Genomic DNA, 25,417 nt, shown 5'->3' with positions numbered 1-25,417 from the left:
ATGATCGCGAAAAACCGGGCCGGCTATGTTAGCGAGCAAATAGGCATTTTGGATATCGTCGCAAAGACGGCCGGCGCTCGGAGCGCGGCGGTCGGTCCGCCGCGCCACGCCGCTCACATATGTGTCATCTGGCCCCTGTCCTGATTCTCATGCCCACGTGTTGTGCTACCACGAGGGCTGAGACGGGACGGGGGCCCGACAGTCTTCAACGGGACTCCGCCGGTGCGACACGGCCCGGTGTCATACGACGTGGCCGACGCGGCCTGAGTACGAACAGTCTCGAACGTGACTCCGCCGGCGCGACACGGCCCGGTGTTACGACGCGGCCGACGCGGCCTTACGTGAACGACGTGCCGAGAACGACGAATTGCGCTGCATCTGTGACCGCCGTATTTACCCGTTTTAATCGTTTCGCTATCAATCAAGAATAGACTTTTTCATATATGAACAATAACTTTATGGTCCTCCGGGTGACGAAAGAGAACGAGTACGAGAACGAGTGAACGATCGCGAGCACGCACGAACATTTCCGCATCGAACGGGTGAACTGAACGACTCTCACGAACACTTATTGTTTACAATAATTTCGTTGTTTTCAGATCACTATCAACAGAAACGTTCCCAAATCGATAATGGACTTGCTTCCGGACAAGAAATATCACAGTCCACCACAGCTAACCTTTAATGTCTCACTTTAATGTCTTGTTCGATAAGAGGAAAATACTGGATCATAAAGGCTGTTCTAATGCTCCCTCGCTTTCCGAATGCAGGCCTGTATGATCCACAATAACCTTCCCCACTCTCAGACTGCAGGCCAGTTCGAGCAGCGTCTGAACGCAAAGCTGAAGAGTCCAGACAGGATCCCGGACGGCTACCAGGAGGCGCCGCTGGCCTACGACGCCATCTGGGCCATCGCGCTCGGTAAGAGACACACGCCCTCCGGGCCATTGACCTCGGTAAGAGACAGACGCCTTCTGGGCCACTGGGCTCGGTAAGACGGACGCCCTCTGGGCCATTGGGCTTGGTAAGACGGACGCCCTCTGGGCCATCGCGCTCGGTAAGATAGGAGATGAACGTTCTTCCGGAGCCATTTAGCTCGGTAAGAGACAGACTGAAACGGGACGTAGCGCTCGGTAAGAGACAGACTGAGACGAGACGTCGCGCTCGGTAAGAGCAGGACAGACGCCATCTGGGCCATCGCGTTCAGTAGGAGACAGACGCCACCCGGTTCATCGCGCTCGGAAAGACACAGACTGAGACGGGGCATTAAGCAAGCTCGGTAAAAGAAAGACGGACAATAGCACATAATAGGATACGGACGTCATCTAGGCCATCGCGCTTCGAATAATTTTGCACCTGGATAGGTAAAGCAAGCAGGCATTAGCTCTGAAGTTAGTAAAAATAACTTAAGTTGCGTAGTGCATACCAGTCATGCATAACATGGGGAAAAGTTTGATGCTCTGATACAGCAACTGCGTTTAACCTCTTCTGCCTTTTCTTGCAGCACTAAACAAGACAGCGGCAAACTTGCAAACGCGAGGTCTTTATCTGGAAAACTTCACTTACACCCACACGGAAATCGCTGACGCCATAAAAACTGCAATGGAGCAAACATCATTCCAAGGAATTTCGGTAAAAGCGATATTTTATGTCAGCCACTGACTAAAAACGACTTCGCCCGTACAAAAAAGGAAAATGAGGAAAATATTAAGAGTAAAGAAACATCCAAGTAAAACCTAAGTCGTTCAACGTAGAAGAAGTCAGACAACGAACTCGCGAAGTTTTTATTCACTTTGCCTACAAACTTCCTGGGTGTAATTATTGCAGTATTTAATTCGGAATCATTACCTATGAATGTATAAGCCTCAACACATCTAACGTTTTTCCACCTCCCATCATCTCCCAGGGTCTGGTGAAGTTCAGCACGAAGGGTGACCGGCTGGCCCGCACTCAGTTCGAGCAGCTTCAGGACGGCAACTACGTCCGGCTCGGGTTCTACGACACCAACACGGACAACTTCACCCAGATCGCCAACGCACGCTGGATCGGTGAGGGCTTCGGAAATCATCCACGATGGCTCATTCTCAGTGAATTCCTTCAATTCGGCGTGAATTGAAGGAATTGAATGGCTGTGTTGTGTTAAGCCGACGTCAGACCCTTGTGTGACAAATTTGAGTCGCGAAGTATTACCATTCATCCTATCATTTATCATTTTATTCGTCTTCATCCTTCTTTGCTAATAGCATGATTTGCGCAGATCACGTCATCAAACAGATGCCGATCGTCATTACAACCCATCTGTTTTGACAGGTAACAAGGTGCCGCAGGACCGTACGATCGTGATGGTAACGCTGAGGACCGTCTCGCTGACGCTGTTCGTCCTGATGTGCTGCCTCAGCTTCCTCGGGCTGGCAGTAGCAGTCGGTCTGCTCTGCTTCAACTACATTTACCGAGAACGAAGGTCAGGGGATTAGGGGTTACGTAAGCGGCAGACAGGAATTGGAGAAAGAAAGCTTTCCTGAGAAGGTTGAAGTCCATCCTCCATTTCACCCTGGAGCGTGTCAGCCTCTGAGTATAAACTGTCGCTGCATGGTAATGATTTAGTGCCCTGAAAGCCACACGCAGCTTCTGACAGTTCACATCTTAGTGAGGTTTAACTCCTTACTTTCGTATTTATGCAGAGCTCAAATAAGTAACGAAATTCTCCGACAGTAATTTGCTGACCTCTGGCCTGTCGCCGAGAAATAAACAGGACCGGCGACCACATATAGAACGGCCTAAAGCAGACAATCGAGACAAAGCAATAATCCTCCCTCGCCCACTCCTCTTTGCTGTCACCATCCGAAGCGGCGCATCGGGCACCTTATTCACCTGTTTCACGGTACCCCTGTCCGACGGCAGGCTGATCCGCCACTCTCACCCGGTGGGTAACGACATGACGCTGGTCGGCATCTGCCTCTGTCTGCTGTCGGTGGTGCTGCTCGGCCTGGACGGACGCTTCGTGCCCGAACACCACTACCACGTGGTGTGTCAGGCGCGCACCTGGACGCTCAGCGTCGGCTTCACACTCAGCTTCGGCGCCATGTTCACCAAGATCTGGCGCGTGCATCGGTTCGCCACAAAGGCGGAGGAGAAGGTAAGATATGGATGCGAATATACAATGCACATGTGCATAGGAACAATAAATAGGAACACGGACGCAGCTACATAAATGTTGCGATGCTGTTTCATTTCCGAAAAAAAGAATATTGTAGAAATTACTTGGAATAACGCCATAGGCGGCGGAACGGGGAGGGCACCGGGGCACCGTGCCCTCCTTTGATTTTGGCATTTTAACATTAGCCCTATGGGCGTTGCATGGAAAGAATGGGACCAAAAGTCGGCAGTGCCCCCCCCCCCCTTAATTGAAGGTGTTCCGCCGCTACTGAATAACGCGACCTATAAGATTGCTTGCTTGCGACCAGGATTGCTTTTTAAAGCTGTTGATCCAGTGCAGTGACTTCTTTACCGACTACAGTGCATCTACTTCTAACAAAAGCTTCATTGTGGCCGTTTTCACGACGGAATAGCAGGCATCTATTTAATCCCCATTTGATCCTTTGGTTCCTCAGGAATTTTAGTAGTTCTTTTTAGTAGGTTCCCCAGCTTTCGAATGAATGGTGCGTTAGTTTGCTATTTTTCTATTAAATATCACATCGATTTACTTTATCTAAGGATTTATCACTAATATCAACATAAAGCGTAAGCACAATTATAAAATTATGAAATTATTAAATACTAGTACAATAGTTAAAAAAGATACTGAGTTGCCAGGCTACAAAGAATATATTCATTTATGGCGCACGACAGACATTTAGAAAGCAGCGCCCTGTTTTATTGCACGCTGCTAGCCGCTTCCATTGGGTTTTGCAGGCCGACGTCATTGGTCGTTACACGTATGATGTCACGCGACTTGTGGCCTGTCACGGCTCTTTAATGATCTCCACTAAATGAATGCAACAATGGCCTTTTAAGTTGATCTCTGTGGCCATCTGTCTATGGAGCGACCAATATGAAAGTTGGGTGAATTTACCGGGGTTACATGACTATGAGCAAGCAAATGTGTATCAGGAATGGATTTAGGTGGAGAATTGCGCTGGACCATGAGTGCTCGAACGCTCCCAATTCCACGCCGGTTTGGCTTTGGAGCCGAGACAGACGATGCGGGTCAAGGTCACCGCTGGGGTAACGGTGGATTGGCTGCGCCCGAGCACCCGTAACGCGGCACAATTCTCCATCTATGGATTTTCCTATTCGCTCAGCATTGTGATAGGCGTTCGTAATAGCATTTACTCTGCTCATGTACCTATCCCCGGTTATTTAAAAGAAGTTTTTGTGGGGGAATATCACGGCTTTAGGTACTCGGTGGCCCTATTCACGACTTTCAAAGAATGCTCCGATAACTAAACACCGCACAGACCTACTGCATTAGTGAATCTGACAGAAGGTCTGTGGAATTACATCCCCCCTCACCACACCCCTAAAAACTCATCCAGTGTCCAAAACCACTTTTATCGACTCGCCAAAAAAACAACAAAAAAACACACACACATACACACACAAAGCATGGGGCATGTCAGCTCTCAGTTCATTTATCATTGTCTTTACCATGGTTCAATTGCATTGCGCGATTTAAAGCACGTGAGTGCCTATATAGTATATATGTAGAAAATAATATCTACAGCAAAACATCCAAAATTACAAAGGCTACAATGCTTAAAAAGTAGGTTCATCAAGGAAGCCCATTTTTACTTGCGTTGTGTTGCCAACCATGCGATTCCAACGCGGGCTATTCGCAACGTCTGTTAAGGCACGTTAACAACTGACAAGCCGCCACCGCTGCCACTTATTCATAGATGGTTGATATCGCAGCTTGGGCGTCAGCAGCGCGGCCCACAACGCGTCGGCGCCAGCGCACGCAGCTGTTGGCACTCGGCAGCCGGTGTTGCGACTTAACGGCCGGCCGGCTCCATGAAGGAGAAGCTCTTGGTGAAGCTTTGTGATCGCCTCATAGCCGCCTTGGATGCCATCTTTCTTGGCAGATCCATCCGTTCAGATGGTACGGTGCAGTCTTGATAAAGGACGAAGTCCAACGCCGCTAACCCCGCGACCGCCACCCCACAACGTGGCCGCAGACCGAACGGGCGTGAGGGCCGTAAGGGCCACCCGCCATCCGGTAGGTGGCTGAGCAGCCGGGCGCAGCGGCGCCTGGGCGGCGGCCGCGCTGAGATGAAGTCCCAAACCGCCATGTCGCCATCACCGCCATCACCATTGCTGCAGCTGTTCCCAACCGCCTCAATCGCCGCCGTTTTGCCAGCAGTCGCGCCGCGGAATGGCAGAAGCTCCAGAGTAGCCTCCAGCGCCCCTCTCCGCACGTGTGCAGGTGCACTGCGGCCGCCGGGTCCGACGTCCAGGCAGAACATGATATTTCCATGCTGCTCCGACGGTGGGCTGGTCTTGTTTGGGCGTTCCTCCACTGTGACGTCGGTCACGCCTGCCCCGGCCAGGGCGCAGAGGCCGACGTGTCACCATCCGGTTGCGGTCCTCAGTCGGGTCGCAACGTGTACCTCTTCCGCAGCGTGGAGCGCGCTCCCGCTGGGCAGCGATACAGCCAAAAGTAGCATGCGGGCGGCCAGCGCTGCGCCGGACAGCGGACCCATGCCGGGGGTATGCCGGTCTCGGCCATTAGCGGGGTCGTCGGGGCCGAGGCTGTACATACAGCTGGTGACCGCGTGAGCCGCCAATCGAAGCTCACGGCTTATAAGCTCGACGCGGGCATCACACGCCGTCCCGATGGGAGCTCCACGACGCCGCCGCGAACTCCAGCGCGGCTCGCAGCGCGAAGACCAGTACGGACGGCCGGGGCAAACGGCGTGCGGGAGTCGCAGGCGACGTTCTGCGGACAGAAAGGGTTGGGCATAAGCTGGTCGACAGGACACTCTTGAGCCGAGCCTTTGATGTAATTACAGATGATCCAGAAGCATGCACAAAAATTAATGACACACTATTCTCATTTATGTATTTGCTACATATGATATGATATACCAGCTCATGATCAGTGACGCATTCTGGGCAATATGTTCTAAAGTGAAGTAACTGAAGTTACAGCTTAAAAGCTTAAAAAACAGCTTAAAAAAACACACACACATTCGATAGCTTATGAGAATAACATGCCTTGTGTGCTTAATGCAGGAAAATATTTTTTTCACTTTTTTAGAAACAGCAAAAGAGTTGTCAACAAGCCATGTCAACTATCTAAACAATTTTTATGGAAACTGCTCTAGCTAGCTTAAAGTTCCACAACGTTTCCGGAGCACCGTACCCAAACTCAGTTCATGTTACAAGAAAAAACAGTAATAATGCCTCCTAATTTTGAATGAAATATAGGTATGAGTAATTTGATTTGGAAAGCAACAAATTTCCGCACATCATTTTAGCAAAATTACTATTTTCTTCAGCCATCAGGTTACACAAAACTATAGTAAACTTTATGATCTAGTTTACACAAAACCAAAGCCCCGATTTTAACAAATGTAGATTAAATTTAAACAATTTTAAAAAATGTATCGTGGAGAAAATGAAAAGTGTAGATTTGTAAAGCCGGGATATTTCACGGATTAGGCACTTAAAGAAATATCTTCACCTTTCTTTGAGCCACCAGCCTTCACCCAAGTTTTACACGAATGTAGTGAAACAGACAATGTGGCAACTCAAAATTGTGATGGTTTGAGATAATTATGACGGTAAAAGAAAAAGCAACACAAGGTTCCTTACCCTCGTTTTTTCACATGGGTTCAGATGAGGCTTCAACTGTTGCCGACCTGAGGAGCTATAGGGACTTGAGCTTTCCAAAACTCAATTTCTAAGGGCACTGAGCAGTGTTTGGCTTTCACACGAATGCGATAGTAAGTTATATGAAGTTGACAAAGCAAGCAAAGCAAAGCATGATGCCCCGCGCGTCCGCCCGCGACCACGCCCCGCGTCCGACTCCCGACCGCCGCGTGACCCGAGGCGCCCGGCGGTCACGTGACCTACCGGCCGGGACTGCAAACGGCCTTCACCACCATTCTTGTATGACGTCATATCCTACTGAGGTGCTGATTGGTCGGAATTAGATACCTGAAGGTAATTATCTGCCGTAGTTATTTTTGTTTCATTGTTTTGCGTGTTTTCTTATATGAAATGTAATTAAAAAATTTGCCATATTTTAATCATCATTAAAACATAACTGAATAGGTATGAAAGAGAACTCGATATATACTTTCCTTGTTTTTAAGAATTCCGGAATTAGATACCCGAGGGAGCAAAGAGGGAGCAAGTTGCCACGCTGATTTGATACCTCATAGTCGAAAGGTGGGCTACTAGAACCGAAAATTGCTGTGTTTGTAAATAAATAAGTGATTTGAGGGCAAAGAATGCCCGGATTTAAACTTCTAAAATTATTTTGAACATAAAATATTTCAGTTTGAGGGATGTTAAGGCCTCAAAGAGTAGGTACTTTTTAGGTATCAAATAAGTTCCTCTGCGAAAGTTCCGTCGTGAAAACGGCTTGTGCAAACATTGGCTAGTCTGGACACAAAGGCGTATAGGCAGGTGCGCTTTTTCATCATTATATCCTTTTTTACTTTCGGGCTGACAATGCACACGATTTTCCCCTCAGATAAAGGTGCAGCCGCGGCGTCTGTACATCCTGGTGGGCTGCCTGCTGCTAGTGGACGTGGCCTTCCTACTCACCTGGCACATCATGGACCCGCTGTACAGGGACATCGAGAGCTTCCCGCTGGAGGACCCGCACAACACGCAGGAGGACATCAAGTTCAAGCCGCTGCTGGAGCACTGCTACTGCCCCAACCTCACCACCTGGCTCGGTAAGGAGGGAAACGAGTCCCGTGGTTATCGACTCAGCCTCAATGTCTGACTCTCATGTATGTAACGAACTTTGTCCTTGAGCTCTGGACTGTCATTGCCATCAACTGACTGGGGAAGGATTTCCCTATATCTCGTCTTCATACACACATGAATATCAATAAAACTTATGCTTCAACCTACATAACCTGTTTCCGGCAGGTATATTGTACGGCTTCAAGGGCCTGCTGCTCATCTTCGGTCTCTTCCTGGCCTACGAGACGCGCAGTATCAAACTGAAGGAGATCAACGACTCGCGGCTGGTCGGCATGAGCATCTACAACGTGGTGGTGTTGTGTCTGATCACGGCACCCGTCTCCATGGTCATCGGCAGCCAACAGGACGCCAGCTTCGCCTTCGTCGCGCTGGCCATCGTCTTCTGTTGCTATATCTCCATGGGGCTCATCTTCTTCCCAAAGGTATGAGTCAGCTCATGTCGCAAGCGATTGGTGTTGTCATGGATTTTGTTCTTCAATTTATCGATATTTATTCATCTCTTATTACAAATCATTAAAACATTCATAGCTGCCCAGGATCTGTGCCAAATGAATAGCAAACGTCAAATCCGTGAATAAATCATCACATTTTATAAATGTTATACTTGATACAACGGGAACTTTATTTCGGAACCCAGCCATAGTGAGCTTGTCACATTGTGCGCTCGCAGATTATGGACGTGATCCACAATCCCCGTGAGCGGGTGGACCCGGCTGAGGAGATGCCTAGTCGAGAGGAGGAGGAGCGCTACAGGAAACTGCTCTCCGAAAACGACGAGCTGCAGAGACTCATCGCCGAGGTGAGTAGAGATGCCCCGTCGATTCCGATATTTGCCCTGAAAATAACAAAAAATATAATATTGATTCCGTCTAATCATATGAGCATACACGATTCTCCTTCGTGTGTCCTCAACGCCCATTCCCATCGGTGTTTCATATCATTCAGGTCTCAGGCGACGTATAACACATCTCGCACTCCTTTCGGCAGAAAGAGGAAAAGGTGCGTCTTCTCCGTCAGAAGCTGCAGGAGCGGGCTGCCGCTCGCACCACCGGAGGAGCCGTGGTGGCTGCCCCCGCCCTGGGACTGGTCGCCGCCACTCGCATGCTGGACCCCGGTCAGCCGCTGGGTGGCTCGGGCGCCGGCCCGTCCGCGTCGCGCCGCCCGAGCGCCGACCGCCGTCCGAGCGCCGACCGCCGTCCGAGCGCTGACCGCCGACCGAGGGTGACGGTTGTCTGTGCCACTCCGCCACCGGGGGAGGGTGCTGACGCTGACCGATACAGTCCAACACCTCGGTCCCCCTCGCCCCGGCCGGAGACCCCGGACGGACCGTGTTTCAGTATCGCCGTCCCACGTCGCGGCGAGGGCAGCAAGGGCAGCTCGCCGAGCCCCGAACCGGTGTTGGCGGCAGCGGAATCCGAACGGGAGCCCCTTCAGCCCAGTCCGGCGCCCAACCAGTCCAGTCCGCTGACCAATCAGTCCAGCCTGACCAATCCCAACAGCCAGCTGTCTAATCAGTCGCTCCCAACCACAACTCCGTGCAGCCCCGTAGCGAACCAGGCGAGTCAGGTTTCCAAGCCGGGCAACTCTGTGTCTAACCAGCCTAGTCCAGTTCCATTGGTGCAGAGTCCCGTACCAGTTGTGCAGAGCCCAACACCACTAGTGTCGAGCCCTGTACCACTAGTTCAGAGCCCGGCACCACTGGTGCCCAGTCCTGCACCACTGGTGCAGAGCTCCGTACCCAGTCAGCAGGATGGCCTGGACGCAAAACCAGCCACCACTCCCAACGCCAGTCCCGTACCACCGGGGATCAGCGTCCTGGGCATCATCGCCTACACGAAGGGGCCGCGCAACCCGGCCACGGGCGACTTCGACCCCAGCGAGAGCTACCTGTAGGGCTCTCAGGCGAGGACGTGTCCTGCTGGAATCAGGTGGTGTGACGTTTTACAGGGTATGTGAGCATATGTAGGATTGGCTGGGTGGGGAGAATGGGAGGCATACATACATTTAAACTATAGCTGACGTCATAATGAACACATGAGTAGACATTTTCGGGACCTTTCACCTTCCATTCCACTTCCATGCAGACAACGCACACATAGGCGGCGGAACGGGGAGGGCACCGGGGCACCGTGCCCCCTTTGATTTTGGTATTTTAACATTATCCCTATGGACGTTGCATGGAAAGAATGGGACAAAAAGTCGGCAGTGCCCCCCCCCCCCTCCCCTTAATTGAAGGTGTTCCGCCGCTACTGAACGCACATCCATGCACCGAACCATGAATATCCATATACGGTCGTTTGAAAGACAGCAATGCCGCTAGATAATGAGCATTTAAAATGTCGTAGGGCGGTATAAGACCCTGGTGTGAACGCACAAACATGTGTAGTGTATGACGTGTTTTCGTGTGCAATGTGGGGACATAGTAAAAATGACTATGTCGTATCAGGAAGTCCGTGTGATGAGTTAATCAACGTAATGCAGATTATTCCTGGTTGACAATTTGATGACTATCATGTTCGTCGGTAACAACCAATCAAACGCTGATTGTATTAATTTTGCGATCTAACACACCAATTGGTCGCATATTATGATTTTAAGTAGAGCTGAGAAGCACCATTAATATTTTATATGTAGGTGACCTTATGCCCTAGTGTAAAGACGAAGAAACCAGACTGACCTCCAGAAGATGTTGAAGACGATGCTGTAGTCGACGATGATGAGAAGAAGACGACGAAGAGAAGACTTCACTTCACTTCACTTCACTTAAGGTCTTAAGGGCTTAAGGTCACCTACATATAAATTATTCAAGTAGAAACAATGCCCTACATCCAAGAGGCGTTCCGACAATTAAACAAGCACCATTAATATTGCTGCAAAGCATAAATAAGCGTTTCATGCTCGTAATGCTCGTAGCGTTGAACTTATTTTAATGACGGCTGTCACTTACTTTTGAATTTAATGCTGAATGGTTTTTAATTAGTAGATAAATCCCACCAGTGTGACGGCAACATAACAGAATGATAGTCGTCTGATTAGTCGAGTTTCCGATGCTGCTTGTGTTACCGTGTTTAGCCACCACCTATTTTGCACAAACACTTATAAGCATTTTTTGCTGAAACGCTTTTTAACTTATGGCTAATCAATGTTCTTATTGGTGTAATTTGTGTGTACCAAGTGTATGCAATGCATCACATGCTATACCCATATACCCATGTACCCATTTCCTGTGCTAACTGTTCTGTTGCGAGGGTGAGAGATCAACAGATCAAACAAAAATACTAACATTACGCAATGCTACGCGCTTGTAGTGGCTACCCGATATTGCTGTTAAAGAAAGAAATAATCTTATTAACCCTCACCCTGGCAGGGGGGGGGGGGGTCGATGCGACCCCCCTAAGGTTTTTCGAAGATACAAATTTGGCACAGCCTATGGGGCAACCTATTTGCATATGACCTAAAAATTTCAGGTCTAGGTGACCTTGGGTCAGGTCACTAGGTCAGAAAAACCGGTAAAAGGTTATGGTCAAATTTCAATTTTATTTTTGCACCTGTCCAACTCATAGTGTTGGACTGATTTCCTTCAAACTTTCAGGATGTGCTAAGTTCACCGAGTTGTATAACATATAGTTCGGGTTTTTTTATGTCCTGACCTGAGGTCAGTTAGAGGTCATTACGTCGTAATGTTGAACCTATGAGGAAATACTAAATTCGGAAAATACTGGAGATATCCGCTTCGTTCTATCACTTTTGTGCTTTGAAACCATAGTTCTTAAAGGAAAAGGGCCACCTTCGTGAAATATGAAGATATCGTTGTTTTTCATTTTGACATTATTATTTTTCATTTTCTTTTTAAAACTGGTGCCAGAAGTGCACAATTCGCTAAAAAGTATTTAAAACTATTTAACATATTGGTACTATGTTGATACTCTCTACGGCACCTACTGTATGATGGCATAGCGATGACGTCACACTCAAGCCAATCAGCGTTCAGAAGACAGACTCGTCGGATTGTGTCAAATAAGCTGATTTGTTAAAGCTGAGCTGGTTGGAGCTGATTGGTAAAAAACCAAAGCCTCGCCGCGGGTGGCTGTATTGTCGGATAAGAACGCATTCCTGGGATAAGGACGCATTCCTGGCGTATTTTCTTTTAAAATTGCCGATAACTACGAATGGAGGCCGAAATCGGCCGTAAGGAGGTAGACAGATAGGTTTTCGGACACGGGCTACAAGATGGCTATCTCAGTTTCAATCCCCATGTTAAAGGTGGCCCTTTTCCTTTAACAGCAGGTCACTTGGTGCTTCTTTGTTTGGTGTACTTATCCATGGGTCAGGTCAAATGAGGTTAACTGAGGTCAAATGACGTTTTTGCCAATAACTTAGCACATAATGACGCTAGAGCTTAAAAAATGGTCTCATTGTGTTGAACGTAATTAATTAATTAAAGTTTACTTAAAAATTAAGGAAAATTTTAAGTACACTTAAGCAAGCATTAAAGTATATCATTCGACGCGCCTTGACGTGCTGAGTTCACTGGTGCTTTTCTTTTTTAGTCTATCTTAATTAGATCAAAATTTATAAGCGAAAAACTTTTGACCTGTTTTTTGCGAAATTTTTACATTCATACCTCCCAAACGCCCTTAAATATTGACCTAAAGCAACCAAATTTGCACAGGGGCGAGAACTCTAGGGGGACCACCTACCTACCAAATTTGGTGTTTCTAGGTGCCATAGGAGCCAATTGCGAGGGGGGTCGCATCGACCCCCCCCCCCCCTCCCCCTGCCAGGCCGTGTTATGAAAAATTCCCTGCCAGGGCGAGGGTTAATGCAATCATTGCAATTAGCACAGTACAAGGAAGGAGCTTGAATCTCATGTTGAAGTTACTGATGTGTTCTGTTAATGAGATGTTGATGTGTTGGTAACGTTGACAATGGTGAGCCGCACCTATAATTGTAGACCAGCCAACCCACCGAGCTGTGTTGTAGCGCCACGCTTTGATTGTTGTTGGTTCCTCGCTGTTGCCCTATGATTGTCCAATGAGTGTATCATTGGTATACCACCCTGGCCCTGGTCACCAGTGTATAGACAGTCCGTTGAGCCAACTCGCCCGCGGCGCCGCCGGAACGTCTGTGGGGACCAGTGTACGCTCCACGGTCCCGGGACGAGACCAAGCTGAGCGGCACCCTTTTGAGAGAGGCCGCTCTCCTCATTTGCAGCTGGCGGCGCCGGCGGCGGTGCGCCTCATCTGTATTCAAAGCTGGCCCGATTGTTTGCTATCCGTTCGGAGGCCTGTTTAATCCGCGGCTGTCGCGTGGACCACCGCCGGCGGTGTGCGCCGCTAAACAATGCGCGATGTGAGGCCGGGCCACTTGTCGCCGGCCAGATTGAGCCAAGATTGCTTTGTGAGTTTTGCGCCGTCGGTTGGCCGCGGGCACCGAGAGCCGGAGAGAGAGAGCCGAGCGGCTGGAATCGCAGCCGAATCGCCGCCGGCGCCGGCCGCTCGCAGCAGCTTTGACCCGAATAAAGGTGCATCAATGCAACGCTTTCTCTTTGATGTCTGGAAATTTCTAGAATGTATGACTAGGTGTGAATAAAGCGCCGGAAGTCAAAGAAAGGCGCAGTGTTTGTGCCGCACGCTCTAAGAAAACACACTGAGACAACAATCACTTCTCTGAAACAGTAGGGGGCATGTATGTACATACATAAGCGAATACAAATATGCTGTGGCACTTAGTTAGGGGAAGATGGGGGAACACCGACCCCCTTAACCTTTTAGGGTCTAGTCACGTAATTTTTGACCAAATGATCTCTCAGTTTCATTGTATTGTCGCATCAATTTTACATTCATATCAACCAATTGTTTTCTTGTAGTGTCGTTCATAATTGCATTATTCCACATTTAGTAAAGGTCTACATTTTTCGGGGTAACACCGACCGTTGGGTAACACCGCCCGAGCTCAGCAGGCAACGCAATTTGCAGATTGCTGGACTATTAAGTTGTTCTTGTTATCGTAAATTTCGAGGCGTTTTAGTAAATTTCTAAAATACAGTGGAAACGATTTTATCATAAACCTGGGACAATGTAGTACTCATTTATATAACTAGACGACTTTAACCCTCGCCCATGTAGGGGGGGGGGTTGGTGCAACCCCCCCCCCCCCCCTGAGGTTTTTCTTAGCTACACGCCGAACCGTTTCAGATAGCCTGCTCAAATTTTCGGTACCCTCTGGGGCCTCCTTTGCGCAACTTTTGGTATTTTCTTTGTCAAGGTCATGTCAGGTCACGGAGTTATGACGTCATAAAGGGAACAACCTCCGGCCAGATTTACGCTAAATTGGAGATTGCCTTACATTGGTATAAATGCCGACTGACCTGACACACTGATGGATTGTTTTAGAATCACAACTGGCTGATTTGACATTGGCACAATGTCCGTTGACATTTTGAAGGTTACTAAAGGTCAAGGTGAGGTCAGTGACCTCGGTTGACCTGTAATGACTTCTTGCACTTGTATGCCTTTTCGGGGTATTTTGATGCCCTGAATTCGAATTTGCTATCCATTTCAGGCATCGTCGGTTGTTTCTTGTAGTTCATTTTGGGTCAGGGTCAGGTCAGTGACGTCACACGCCTGACGTGACCCAATGCACAAATGACCTTACAGACTTCCGATGCTCCCAACGCATCATTTTTAGAGTTATGACATCGAAATACACACCAAACGATAGAGAATTGATCAAGAATCACGATAGTGAAGGTTTCAAGTCGATATCTATTACCGTTTTGCCGCAATCGGCGCGGAAATCTGAAAAAGTTAGATTTTTCCGAAAATTTGACCTTTGACCGGTCATAAGTAGGTCAAATGTTGACCTAGGACCAAAAAAAATACCACCAATCGCGAGATCTCGTTGAGAGCAATCCGTTGGTCTTTTCCGCTAAGCTCTACGACGCTCCGTTTTCAAACGCCAGGGGGGGGTCGCACCACCCCCCCCCCCTGCATGGGCGAAGGTGGCAAAACACCGTTTACGGGCGAGGGTTAAGTCCCAAAATTTCATTTTCTCGAAATTTTTCATTATCCTCTAAAAAGAAAACATAGCAACAACGTTCTTTCTTTATTTGAAATGCGCCACTCCTGGGTTAGGTGTCACAATGTGCTTTTAAATACCGAATTTCCCAATTGGGCGGTGTTACCCAAGTGTCTGCATTTTTCTTTTAAAAAATCCTTCAATATGGCAGCACGACAAAAATTTCGCTAGAGCAGGAGCACGTAATGCTTGGATGAGTCCCAATTATGGCATAAAATACTTCTTCAGGACTAATGTCTGTCAAATAAGATCAGTTTTCTTCTGCTTATTATGCTAGAAAAAGTATAAAACGCATTCTCGAAACATAAAATTAGGAACGCCTCGCAAATCACCTAAACCAATGCGGTGCACTGCCCAGTGCCCATACCTGCACTTCTGTTGTCGTCACGCTGCCAAAAGACAGTCAGCTGTCGCTCTAGACCTTTTTATATTTCTGATATCGGGTGGGCGGTGTTCCCCAAAGGGCGGTGTTCCCCCATCTTCCCCTACATACAAGCTACATATACAACAGACATGCACATTGCACAGCGATTCACGAATACATGCAATATTTAGCAATGAGGCTGTGAAAGCAATAGCCAGTTAATAAACAATACTGTTCTTTAAACAGACTGCAACATGACAATAATATGTAACCAGACCTTATACAGGCATTTATCAAGACGACACTTTGGAATAAACTTTCATGGAGAAAACCCGCTGCGTGACTATCATGCAAGAAAGAGCTGATAGTAATAAAGGACGGACTATTACCTATAGCGGATTATTATACCAATGATACTTGTGCCTACTACAATTTGCATTGTTAAGCGCGTTTAAGAAGTCGCGGGATGTTCTAGGGTTAAATTAGTTAGACAGCAAGCCGTAATAGCGAGCAATCCACCCATTTATATGCTTTGGTGAAATGAGACATGCATGATTTAAATAAAAAAATAAACCACTAAAGGATCACGTCAGTGACCACTGCACCGCGTCGCGGAGTGGCGCACAGCGTTTTCCTCACTCGCAAGCTTCTGATCCCGCTCGCTAGATGGCAGTAAGCGACTGCGCCTGAAGGATGCTGTGCCGCAGAGCAGCGTGCGCTGCGGCACAGTATCCAACTGAGCGGAAAGGCACCGGCCGTGGTCCGGTGATTCCAGTGACGATGTGCTTTGACGATGCGATAATTCGACCACCCTGAAACGACCAATGCAAATGGTAGACGGAGCCGATATGTGTAAACATAGGTAACATGAACTACCTGGATTGGACACTTATGATTTTGATAACTTATCAAAATCATAAGGACACTTATCAAAAACACTTATGATTTTGATGAAACTTTTATTTGATTTACTTTGATACCTATGTAAATCGCTGCTTAGCGGCAAATGTCTGAGCAGTCAAAGCTGGACCAAAGCTGTCCCCGAGGAACTGGTCCTGGAAACGCCTAGATGTGCAAACTAGAAACTCAATTTTTGACGCAATGTTTTCAATAAAAAGCAAAAAAAAAACAAATTTCGAAATCCTTGCTCAAGTGGTTTTCCATCGAGAGCAAAAAAAAAACTACAGTTGAGGTCCTATCGCCCCCCCCCCCCCCACACCACCACCAACACCAGGAATAGGGTTTTTTCCAGTAATAGTTAGGGTTAAGCATAACGAAAACATGTGACAAAACCTACATATGTGGCAGCGTATAGGCTTCGACTTAACATTTACGTTAAGTTTACTTCAGCCATCTTCTCAACTAGCGCATTAATGGGTATATCCGATATAATTGTTAAGACTATAGAGCATTCAACCATTCGCTTGCTCCATCATTCCTTAAAGAATAAAAGACAATCCATTTTCATCTAATACGCCCTTACGCATTCTGATGCGCCATCCAAGGCAATTTGTCCTCAGAAAATCAGCCTTTGCGGACAAGTGGTCTCCACCTTCTCCCCTTCGTCACATCATAAACCCATTCCCTGCCAGCCAATCAGGCTCCAGCCCGCGAACCTCTAGCCAATCGGCGGGCGGGCAGGCGATGCCGACAGCTGGGGGCGGGGCCTATCCGTCCCGGGTGGCGGCGGCAGCGGAATGTGCCGCGATTCATCACCGTGACTGATGGGTGTTTGACAGACTGTCACAGGTCAGGAATCAGCGTCCGAGTCGGGAATCGGGTGTTGGACTCAGGAGTTCCAGGCTCAAACCTGTATTCAGGAGGCAAAAGCCAGAAGACTCGACGAGTCAGACTTGACATTCTTTAGCAGGTTATTCATTAGACCAGTGACAGAAGCCGGGGTTTGGAATCAGGTGCCAGGAACTAGGAGTCAGGAGCTGGGAGCCAGGATGAGTGGCGCCGACCCGCACCGGTCGTTCCTGATCAGAGACATCCTGGGGCGGAGAGATGAGGCGAAGGAGGAGCAGGAGGAAGAGGACGCCATGGCCGCCGCCTCCGCTGAGGATGGCGCAAACGAGGATTTCGGTACGTGTGCAATAATTTTACAGATCTGTTTTAATGGATGTAAGGAATTATAACTGTATAAATGGTTATTTCTAGCATTACACCAGCATTGTGAGAAAATAATTGAAATAAACATACTTTGCAAGGACATCGTTCTAACTATTACGGCTAAATAATGTTCATTCATTCGCTATTCACCTGTTGCTTCCGGTCTATCCCAATGTCACACAACACAGCAACAGCATAGTCGAATCTGGCTATTTCTAACCAAACGTCTATAAGCTTCATAAAGAAGCACATCAGCTCATTTCAATAATGCATAACTAGGTATGCGCATATCGTCATCACAAAATTTCCTCGTTTCCCAACGAAACAGAAAAGCTGACAAACCCGCACTCTGCTGATCATCTGCAAGCCATTATGATCTGCTAATCCTCGTTTGATATTCACAGAACATGATAACCATGGAATGAAAGCAATGTGTATTGCGCATACCGCGACCATAGGCGGTGGAACGGGGAGGGCACCGGGGCACCGTGCCCCCCTTTGATTTTGGCATTTTAACCCTAGAACGCCTAGGGGGGGGGGGGGGGTTGTATCAACCCCCCCCCCCCCCCTGAGGTTTTTTCGAAGTGCACGCTAAACGGCTTGTCGTAGCGGGCTGAAATTTTCAATACCCTCTGGGGCAACCTTTGCGCATCTTTTGCCGAAAAAAATTGATCGGGTCATGTCAGGTCACGGAGTTATGACGTCATAAAGGGAACAACCTCCGGCCAGATTTACGCTAAATTGGAGATTGCTTCACATTGGTATAAATGCCGACTGACCTGACACACTGATGGATTGTTTTAGAACCATAACTGGCTGATTTGACATTGGCACAATGTCCGTTGACCTTTTCAAGGTTACTAAAGGTCAAGGTCAGGTCAGTGACCTCGGTTGACCTGTAATGACTTCTTGCACTTGTATGCCTTTTCGGGGTATTTTGATGCCCTGAATTCGAATTTGCTATCCATTTCAGGCATCGTCGGTTGTTTCTTGTAGTTCATTTTGGGTCAGGGTCAGGTCAGTGACGTCACACGCCTGACGTGACCCAATGCACAAATGACCTTGCAGACTTCCGATGCTCCCAACGCATCATTTTTAGAGTTATGACATCGAAATACGCACCAAACGATAGAGAATTGATCAAGGATCACGATAGTGAAGGTTTCAAGTCGATATCTCTTACCGTTTTGCCGCAATCGGCGCGGAAATCTGAAAAAGTTAGATTTTTCCGAAAATTTGACCTTTGACCGGTCATAAGTAGGTCAAATGTTGACCTAGGACCAAAAAATATACCACCAATCGCGAGATCTCGTTGAGAGCAATCCGTTGGTCTTTTCCGCTAAGCTCTACGACCTTCCGTTTCGAAACGCCAGGGGGGGGGTCGTAACAACCCCCCCCCCCTGGTCGTTCGTGTTATGAGAAATGGCCTGGTCGTACGAGGGTTAACATTAGCCCTATGGGCGTTGCATGGAAAGAATGGGACCAAAAGTCGGCAGTGTCCCCCCTCAATTGAAGGTGTTCCGCCGCTACTGACCGCGACATAACTTCCTGAAGGTTCCTGTCTTGGTGTTATTTCTCGTTTTTCAAAACTACATATGCACTGTACTTATACAACAAAAGATGTCCTTTTGTTCAAATCAAACAGCGTTCGTGCTTTCCTCATATTTGCTATGAATTGCATAAAACATTCAACCTGCACTCTCAGGTAATCAGTGCTTTTGGAACGAGGGCCTCCAAGCTAGCTAGCTTAGGTCTCATCTCATGCCATTTTTTCTGCCTCCCAGTAGCTCGCGCATTTAACATTACGGCTTTAACTCTTCACGCTTTTCATCACAAGACAAATATTTCAAAATATGTCTTTACGCGACACTTGTCTTAAGTAGCTTTATATCTCAAACACCATGCCTGTAGGCTGTAACTCTCCTTTGCCTAATTTCGCTCCGATGATTCAGCTGGAATGGCTCACATGCACATTCGTATAATGTGTAGGGCCGGGGTCACGTTCCCGTGTTTTACGTTTTTTTAAAATGTTTTCACCATTGCTTTATTTTTAGGATATGGGACATAAGCAATAGGATCGCCTAAGCCAGGCTGTGCACACAAACCTGACTTCAAATCTTTGTAGCTTGAATGGCTTTCTTGAATGGCGATGGCTTTCCAGCTAAAGCTAGTCCAATAACTACAATGGTTTACACGAAATCCTTCCAGAGAGAGGCTTATAGACGGACTTTGAGCCACGAACAATATGATCCGCATTCCGTAACTCGTAGTCTGTAAACGAGATACCCCATGACACAACGAGGATAAGAAGGAGCGAACGTAGGGTAGTCCCTGCTTTCGCTCCTTGAAACCAAGAACCAAAATTATGAACGAATGTCTTATTTTGACATGAGAAACGCACATTTTTAGTCAAATATTTTTCTAATGCTTCAGATTCTATTTACACATTTGCACAGTTTTGGGAGTTGTGCTTTTGCTTGTTGGTATAGCCTTCCTATATGTATTCTTAGCTCTAGTTAGTCCAAGTACATAGTTATAACACCCATGCATGTCGGCCATAATAAAAATTCCTCTTCGGCACACTACCGAATACGGTGTCACTCACGAAGCCGCATCTCCCAAATTACCATCAGCGGTCAGTCTGTTGATTTCTTCGCATCAGTAATTGTCCCTATCATCATAAGATCGCACCTCATCAGCCGATGCGACACTCCCTCTCCCCCCTCCCCCCGGCCATTAGGCGCGCGATCAGCTCGCTTTTGGTGGCGCGAGGTGCCGGGAGCGTCCGGGAGCTCGTTGGCGCTAACGAGGCGCCGATTGGTGCTGGTGTGTGCTGATTGTCCGGTCTGTTAGTGGGACGTCGCCAGACAACAGGATCAGCCCTGTCCACTGCGAGCGACGGGGAGGGGAGGGAGGGAGGAGGGGTTCCGGAGAGACACAGAGGGGCTGAGCTTTAGCATGGTAGATGAGGTGTTGTATGGTCAGCGACACAAATGGAGCAGAAGATTGCTCAGAGTTAAAAAGCAACACAGCCCTCGGCTAGAAAAAGCGTATGATTCCACGAACACTAGCTTTGAATTGAATTTGAATTTGAACATTTAGCTTTGAAGCTCATAAGACCCGAAAACACTTATGAGAACCTTCAATAAATATGCTTATTATTGGCAATATGGATCTGTTCGCTCAGCGAACAAGAGCAGGTTCGCTGGTTTGCTCTCCTTCCGGCTGAAACAAGGTGGCGATCTTTAATCGCCGTTTTCCAACCCACCCAGCCTATTCCTCCCATGAAGTAAAACCAGTTAGACAACCGTTCAAATTTAAACACCGCCAAACATCTGCTCAGTTGTACTGTGCGCCGTGCAGACCACCTCCGCCCGCTGCGCCGTCTTTATCCGTCGTCCAAGGTGGCATCGCGCCGACCACCTCCCACCGTCCCGGCACCCGTCCCCGCTCCTCCGACACCAGTCCTGTCGGGTCGCGCCACACCGACACTGTAGCAGCGCTTCAGCTGCGCGCTTTTCCGCTCAATTTATGCACCAATTAGTCGTGAGGGGGCCGGTGGGGGGCCCGTTTTGATTGGGGCCGCCGGCGCTGATGTCGATTGTGACAGCTAACCCGTCATTACCACCTCAATGAGACGCAAACTAGTTTGTCGACGGGGGCCGCGGTGCCCCGAGCGGTTCCCAGGCAGAGGGGAGAGAGCGGAGGGGAGAGAGGGGTGGGCCGGAGGCGCCGAAGTGGCACTTCTGATAGAGGTTTGTGAGTGATGGACGGCGATGAGTGCTGCTTGGTTGGAAGGTGCATTGATTTGGGATTAGCTCTGCAGTTTTGGGAAATGCCGCAAAGTCAATACGTTGGAATAAGGACGACACTTGTACGATAGAAGTACACCCAGCATTCCACAAATATGCTCTTAGCTTCAAATGGAATGTCTCTTGAGCTGAGCTTTTGCTCTTGGATGTCATATGCAAGAGGAGGCTCAGGTATAGACGATTGCCGTTTTCCTGATTCGCCGCCCATTACTTTTGGTGATGATGTATTGAACAAAAATCGTTGAATGCCCATGCATGCTCCCTAATAATCTTTGATGCACGGTCAAAGAAAATGTATCACAACATCAAATGCTGTGGGCTAGCCGTTGTCATATTTGTCCATTTATTCATTCGTAAAGGTGCAGGTATGGAGTCTGCACTCTGCCCTGCCGTGCATCTTAATTAATGTCTTTCTCGCAGGTGCATATGGTCCATCCAAGTGTTCAAGCCACTCGCTAGCTTCGCCTGACAGCATTCGAGGCGGCTGCCAAAGCCCCGAACCAGCCTGCAGCGAACACCAATCTAGAAGACCCCGAAGGTCAGTTAACGGGACGATTGGCTAACAAAAAAAACAAAAAAAAACTGTGCAATGAATACCTCACAGTGCGTTCGGCTACTTTGCGCACCATTTGACGCCTTGTCTTTTCTATTTTGCTCTGTTCTTGCACCACTATTGTCTGCTTTGCTGTCCACAAATTATCCGCTGTGTAATGTGCCTATGTCCGCTGGTCGCCGTCACGTCTGTTCCACTGTGCTTCAGACGTCGGACGGCGTTCAGCCACGGTCAGCTGGCCTTCCTCGAGAGGCGGTTCCGCGTACAAAAGTACCTCTCCGTGGCGGACCGAGCCGAGGTGGCCGACACACTCACACTCACCGAGACACAGGTCAAAACCTGGTACCAGAACAGACGGTAAGAATGCGATTTATTGAATTGTAAGTTTAGCTCATAAGTTTAGCTTCAGCTACATTAGCATCAACACCACAGTTAATTCTTTAGGAAATGGAAATTTGGCTTGAATACCTATGTATTTGATAATAACATGCAAACTTGAAAATATCACGTCAAATAAATATGTTTTGCCAGCTAGCATTTCGATGAATAGGCACAATACAATGTGGTATTTTTAGAGCCGCAACAGGGGAACCGGGAATAAGTAGAAGACTATATGTTATGATTGTTTCTCAGCTACTCATCTCTCACAGCTGACACAATTTCTCCTGCATGGTCCATTCCAAACCTTCAGAACAAAATGGAAGCGGCAGAACCAGCTGCGTCTGGAGCAGTTACGTCATCATCCCAGTATGACGTCACAGGGCGACAAGCCGGCCGGCAGCTACCACAGCCTGCTGCTGGACATCCAGTCGGCGGCAGCGGCAGCTGCGGCAGCTGCAGCTGCCCAGGGCGGCTGTCTGCTGCCGACCTCGGCAGCGCCCGCCGTCTTCCCCGCCCTGCAGTTTCTACCGACCAGCTCTGGACACGTGCAGTAGAGGGTGGCCGAGCGTATGGAGCGATATGTAAGTACGTGCCCAGAAATTATGAAATGTGGCGAGGTGCGAGACAGACGGTGATTTAAAAGAAAGGTGATGTGATTTGTTGTTAAGGAGAGATGCAGGCGCAGGGATGGGTCATAGGTATGTAAAGTTAACCTAATTAGTATGTGCAGTTGTGTAAATCAGCAAGTTAAATACCCAAAAAGTGTTTTTATTTCTACTCGACATTGTGTGCAGTGGTAAGGCATAATACTTAGATGTAACTCTTCGCTATATGAAGCTAAATAAGAGCATGTGGCCTCGAAGAATGGAAAAAGCAGCTGGAGGTGTGGAGAGTGAAACGAGTTTGTGAGTGGGCGTAGATATTTGCGCACATTCCATGAAAATAATGCAGCTCGAGATCAGCTGACTCATGCAGAATCGCTTATTTTTTCCTGGTGGTAACGAATTCAGAAGCCATGTCTAACGACCAAAAGTACCGATTCATCTAAAGCAGAGCAGTGGTTAAAAAAAGCACAGTTTTGTTCATCCTGATGAAGAGTACCTGCAGCCCGACATACGATGTGTAGTTGTGTGTTCTGTACATTATATGAATTGTACATGCTGAAACTTGTAACTTGCATGCTTTTTAAAAAGTGGTTTACAGTGCTTTGAGCCATAGACCATAGACCATTAATGCACTTTATAGAGAGGTCTATGTCTGTAACTTACATGAATGTAGATTGTAGATATTTAAGCGAGACATTGTTTACTGTTATGTGTTTGCTTCAGCCGTTTGGACAAATAAATGTGACGTGTAGTGGTACGTGCGTGCATTTAGGTAAAAGCCATGAATTTTTATTATTCATCAAATAAAACGTCGGTTTAGACACACCTATTCGCTACAATAACTATTTCTGTTTACTGATTCTCACAAATTGTACATGGTATTTGACATTGCGAGTAGAGTACCTACAATCTACATATATATTTAGGATGACTCAAAGCTCGGCGGTCTCCCGGCGCCCGTCTCGGCTGCCGGCTCGGATTATGCTCGCTCTCCGGGCCGGGAGCCGCTCCGGAGTCTCTCCCAGCGGTGTTTGCGGCGATATTCACCGCGCTCCACCGGCACAAAGCCGGCCCAATTGGCGCCTATTGATATAAACTGGACCGCTTTTCCTTGCGAGTGGCCCGGTTAGGGGCCAATTTGGCCGGCCGGCTCAAAGCGCGTCTAACGAGCGGGCCGCCCCCGCTGCCCCGCGCCCATCCCCTGTCGTCTCATCCTGTCACCGCTGCCGTCCGGGACCGCTGGCGGAGAGGGACTGACGCATGAAGCTGGGCACCAGATCCGGGCATCATACATGGGCAGAACCCACAAAAATGCAACGACGACCGAGTTAACCGTGCCTTCCCCTTCCGACAGTGCCCGGTGATCACCTAGGTACGCGTTTTTTTCAGTAAGTTTTAATTTTTTAACACGCAATAGATCTCTCACAGCGTCTCTCTTTTTTAATACTGGTCAATACTGGTCACCTTGCTGGTCACTTTGGACCGTCAGAAGCGTGCTCTGGTTCATTTTAAATCAATAGGAAACACTGATACAAATAATGAGCCTAAACTTAAATTATCACAGCCAGCAACACATACACAGCGTTTATACGAACCAATTGGATAGCTCGGTGTCTTAGCTTTTTTGAGGTCATACATATATGACGTTATGAAGTCCATATGTAATCCGCTTATGCTGTGATACTCTAATGGTTTTTATAAATTATTTTGCAATAATGATCGTAGAATATTTGATACAGAAAGAACAGCGGGAGCAATTAAGGAGCTAAAGGGGAAGAATGCCACTATGCGTTGAAAGAAAAGGAAAGAGGGAAGAGATCAATAGAGAGATAGGAAGAGAGAGAGAGAGAGAGAGAGAGAGAGAGAGAGAGAGAGAGAGAGAGAGCAGAAAACATTGTTGCCGTTTTATTGCTTCTTGTTTAATGTTTCCAGTTACGCATCTGTCAGCTCTTTTATATCTCTCTCTATCGTTCGTGACTGCTCTACCGTCATAACTTCTCCCTCCACTCCGCTGCAATTTAAAGTCAGAGTGAGATGCGTCGGCACGACTCCAGCTCGTTTTAACTCCACATCATTATCTATTCGTGCCGTCTGCCAAAACGCTTCCTCTCTGGCATTCATAAGTTTTCCAATTAAAAAACCATCCACTTGTTTAAATTCAAAAGCGGCTCCAATTAGGACAGGAGCGTCCAATTTTTCGGAACGGAGCGGCCGGAGAGAACACCGCACTCCCAATGGTAAGTGCCGTTCGCCCCCCCCCCCCTTAGCTCGGCAGAGGGGCCGCTCAGACGGGCTCGAGCACCGTTCTCAAACTGTTTTCTAATTAGACCCTCGAACGCTAAACCGAGCGTTGCAGGCTTTGTGGTCGGGCACGGCCGGCGCTGTCGAGTTGGTCGCTGTCTCTGAGGAGCGCTCTGCGGACGACCTGGCGGGTCTCCGCTAACGAGAGGAGCGTTACGATAGATAGGGACATCAAAGCAGGCGGCTCTCGGCCACTGCTTGCTAGACTCCTCACTTCCGACACGTTTACTGAAAACAAAGGCCCGGCCCGGCCCTCGTACTGACATGT

At 48.1% G+C, this 25,417-nt stretch overlaps 1 protein-coding gene across 1 annotated transcript; it reads left to right on the top strand.

Moving 5' to 3' along the window:
• Nucleotides 1-17,334: 17,334 nt before the first annotated feature.
• LOC122388296 (homeobox protein MSX-2-like) lies at nt 17,335-22,797 on the top strand. The gene is made up of 3 exons (XM_043379249.1): nt 17,335-17,474; nt 22,070-22,219; nt 22,554-22,797. The coding sequence occupies exons 1-3, from the start codon at nt 17,335-17,337 to the stop codon at nt 22,795-22,797; spliced, it is 534 nt and encodes a 177-aa protein (XP_043235184.1).
• The last annotated feature ends 2,620 nt before the right edge of the window (nt 22,798-25,417 follow it).

This window comes from Amphibalanus amphitrite, unplaced genomic scaffold (assembly GCF_019059575.1).
Source record: "Amphibalanus amphitrite isolate SeventyFive unplaced genomic scaffold, NRLGWU_Aamphi_draft 000317F_arrow, whole genome shotgun sequence".
Classification (NCBI taxonomy): domain Eukaryota; kingdom Metazoa; phylum Arthropoda; class Thecostraca; order Balanomorpha; family Balanidae; genus Amphibalanus; species Amphibalanus amphitrite.
The sequence above is the reverse complement of the archived record's forward strand: the minus strand, read 5'-3'. Positions and strand labels throughout refer to the sequence as shown.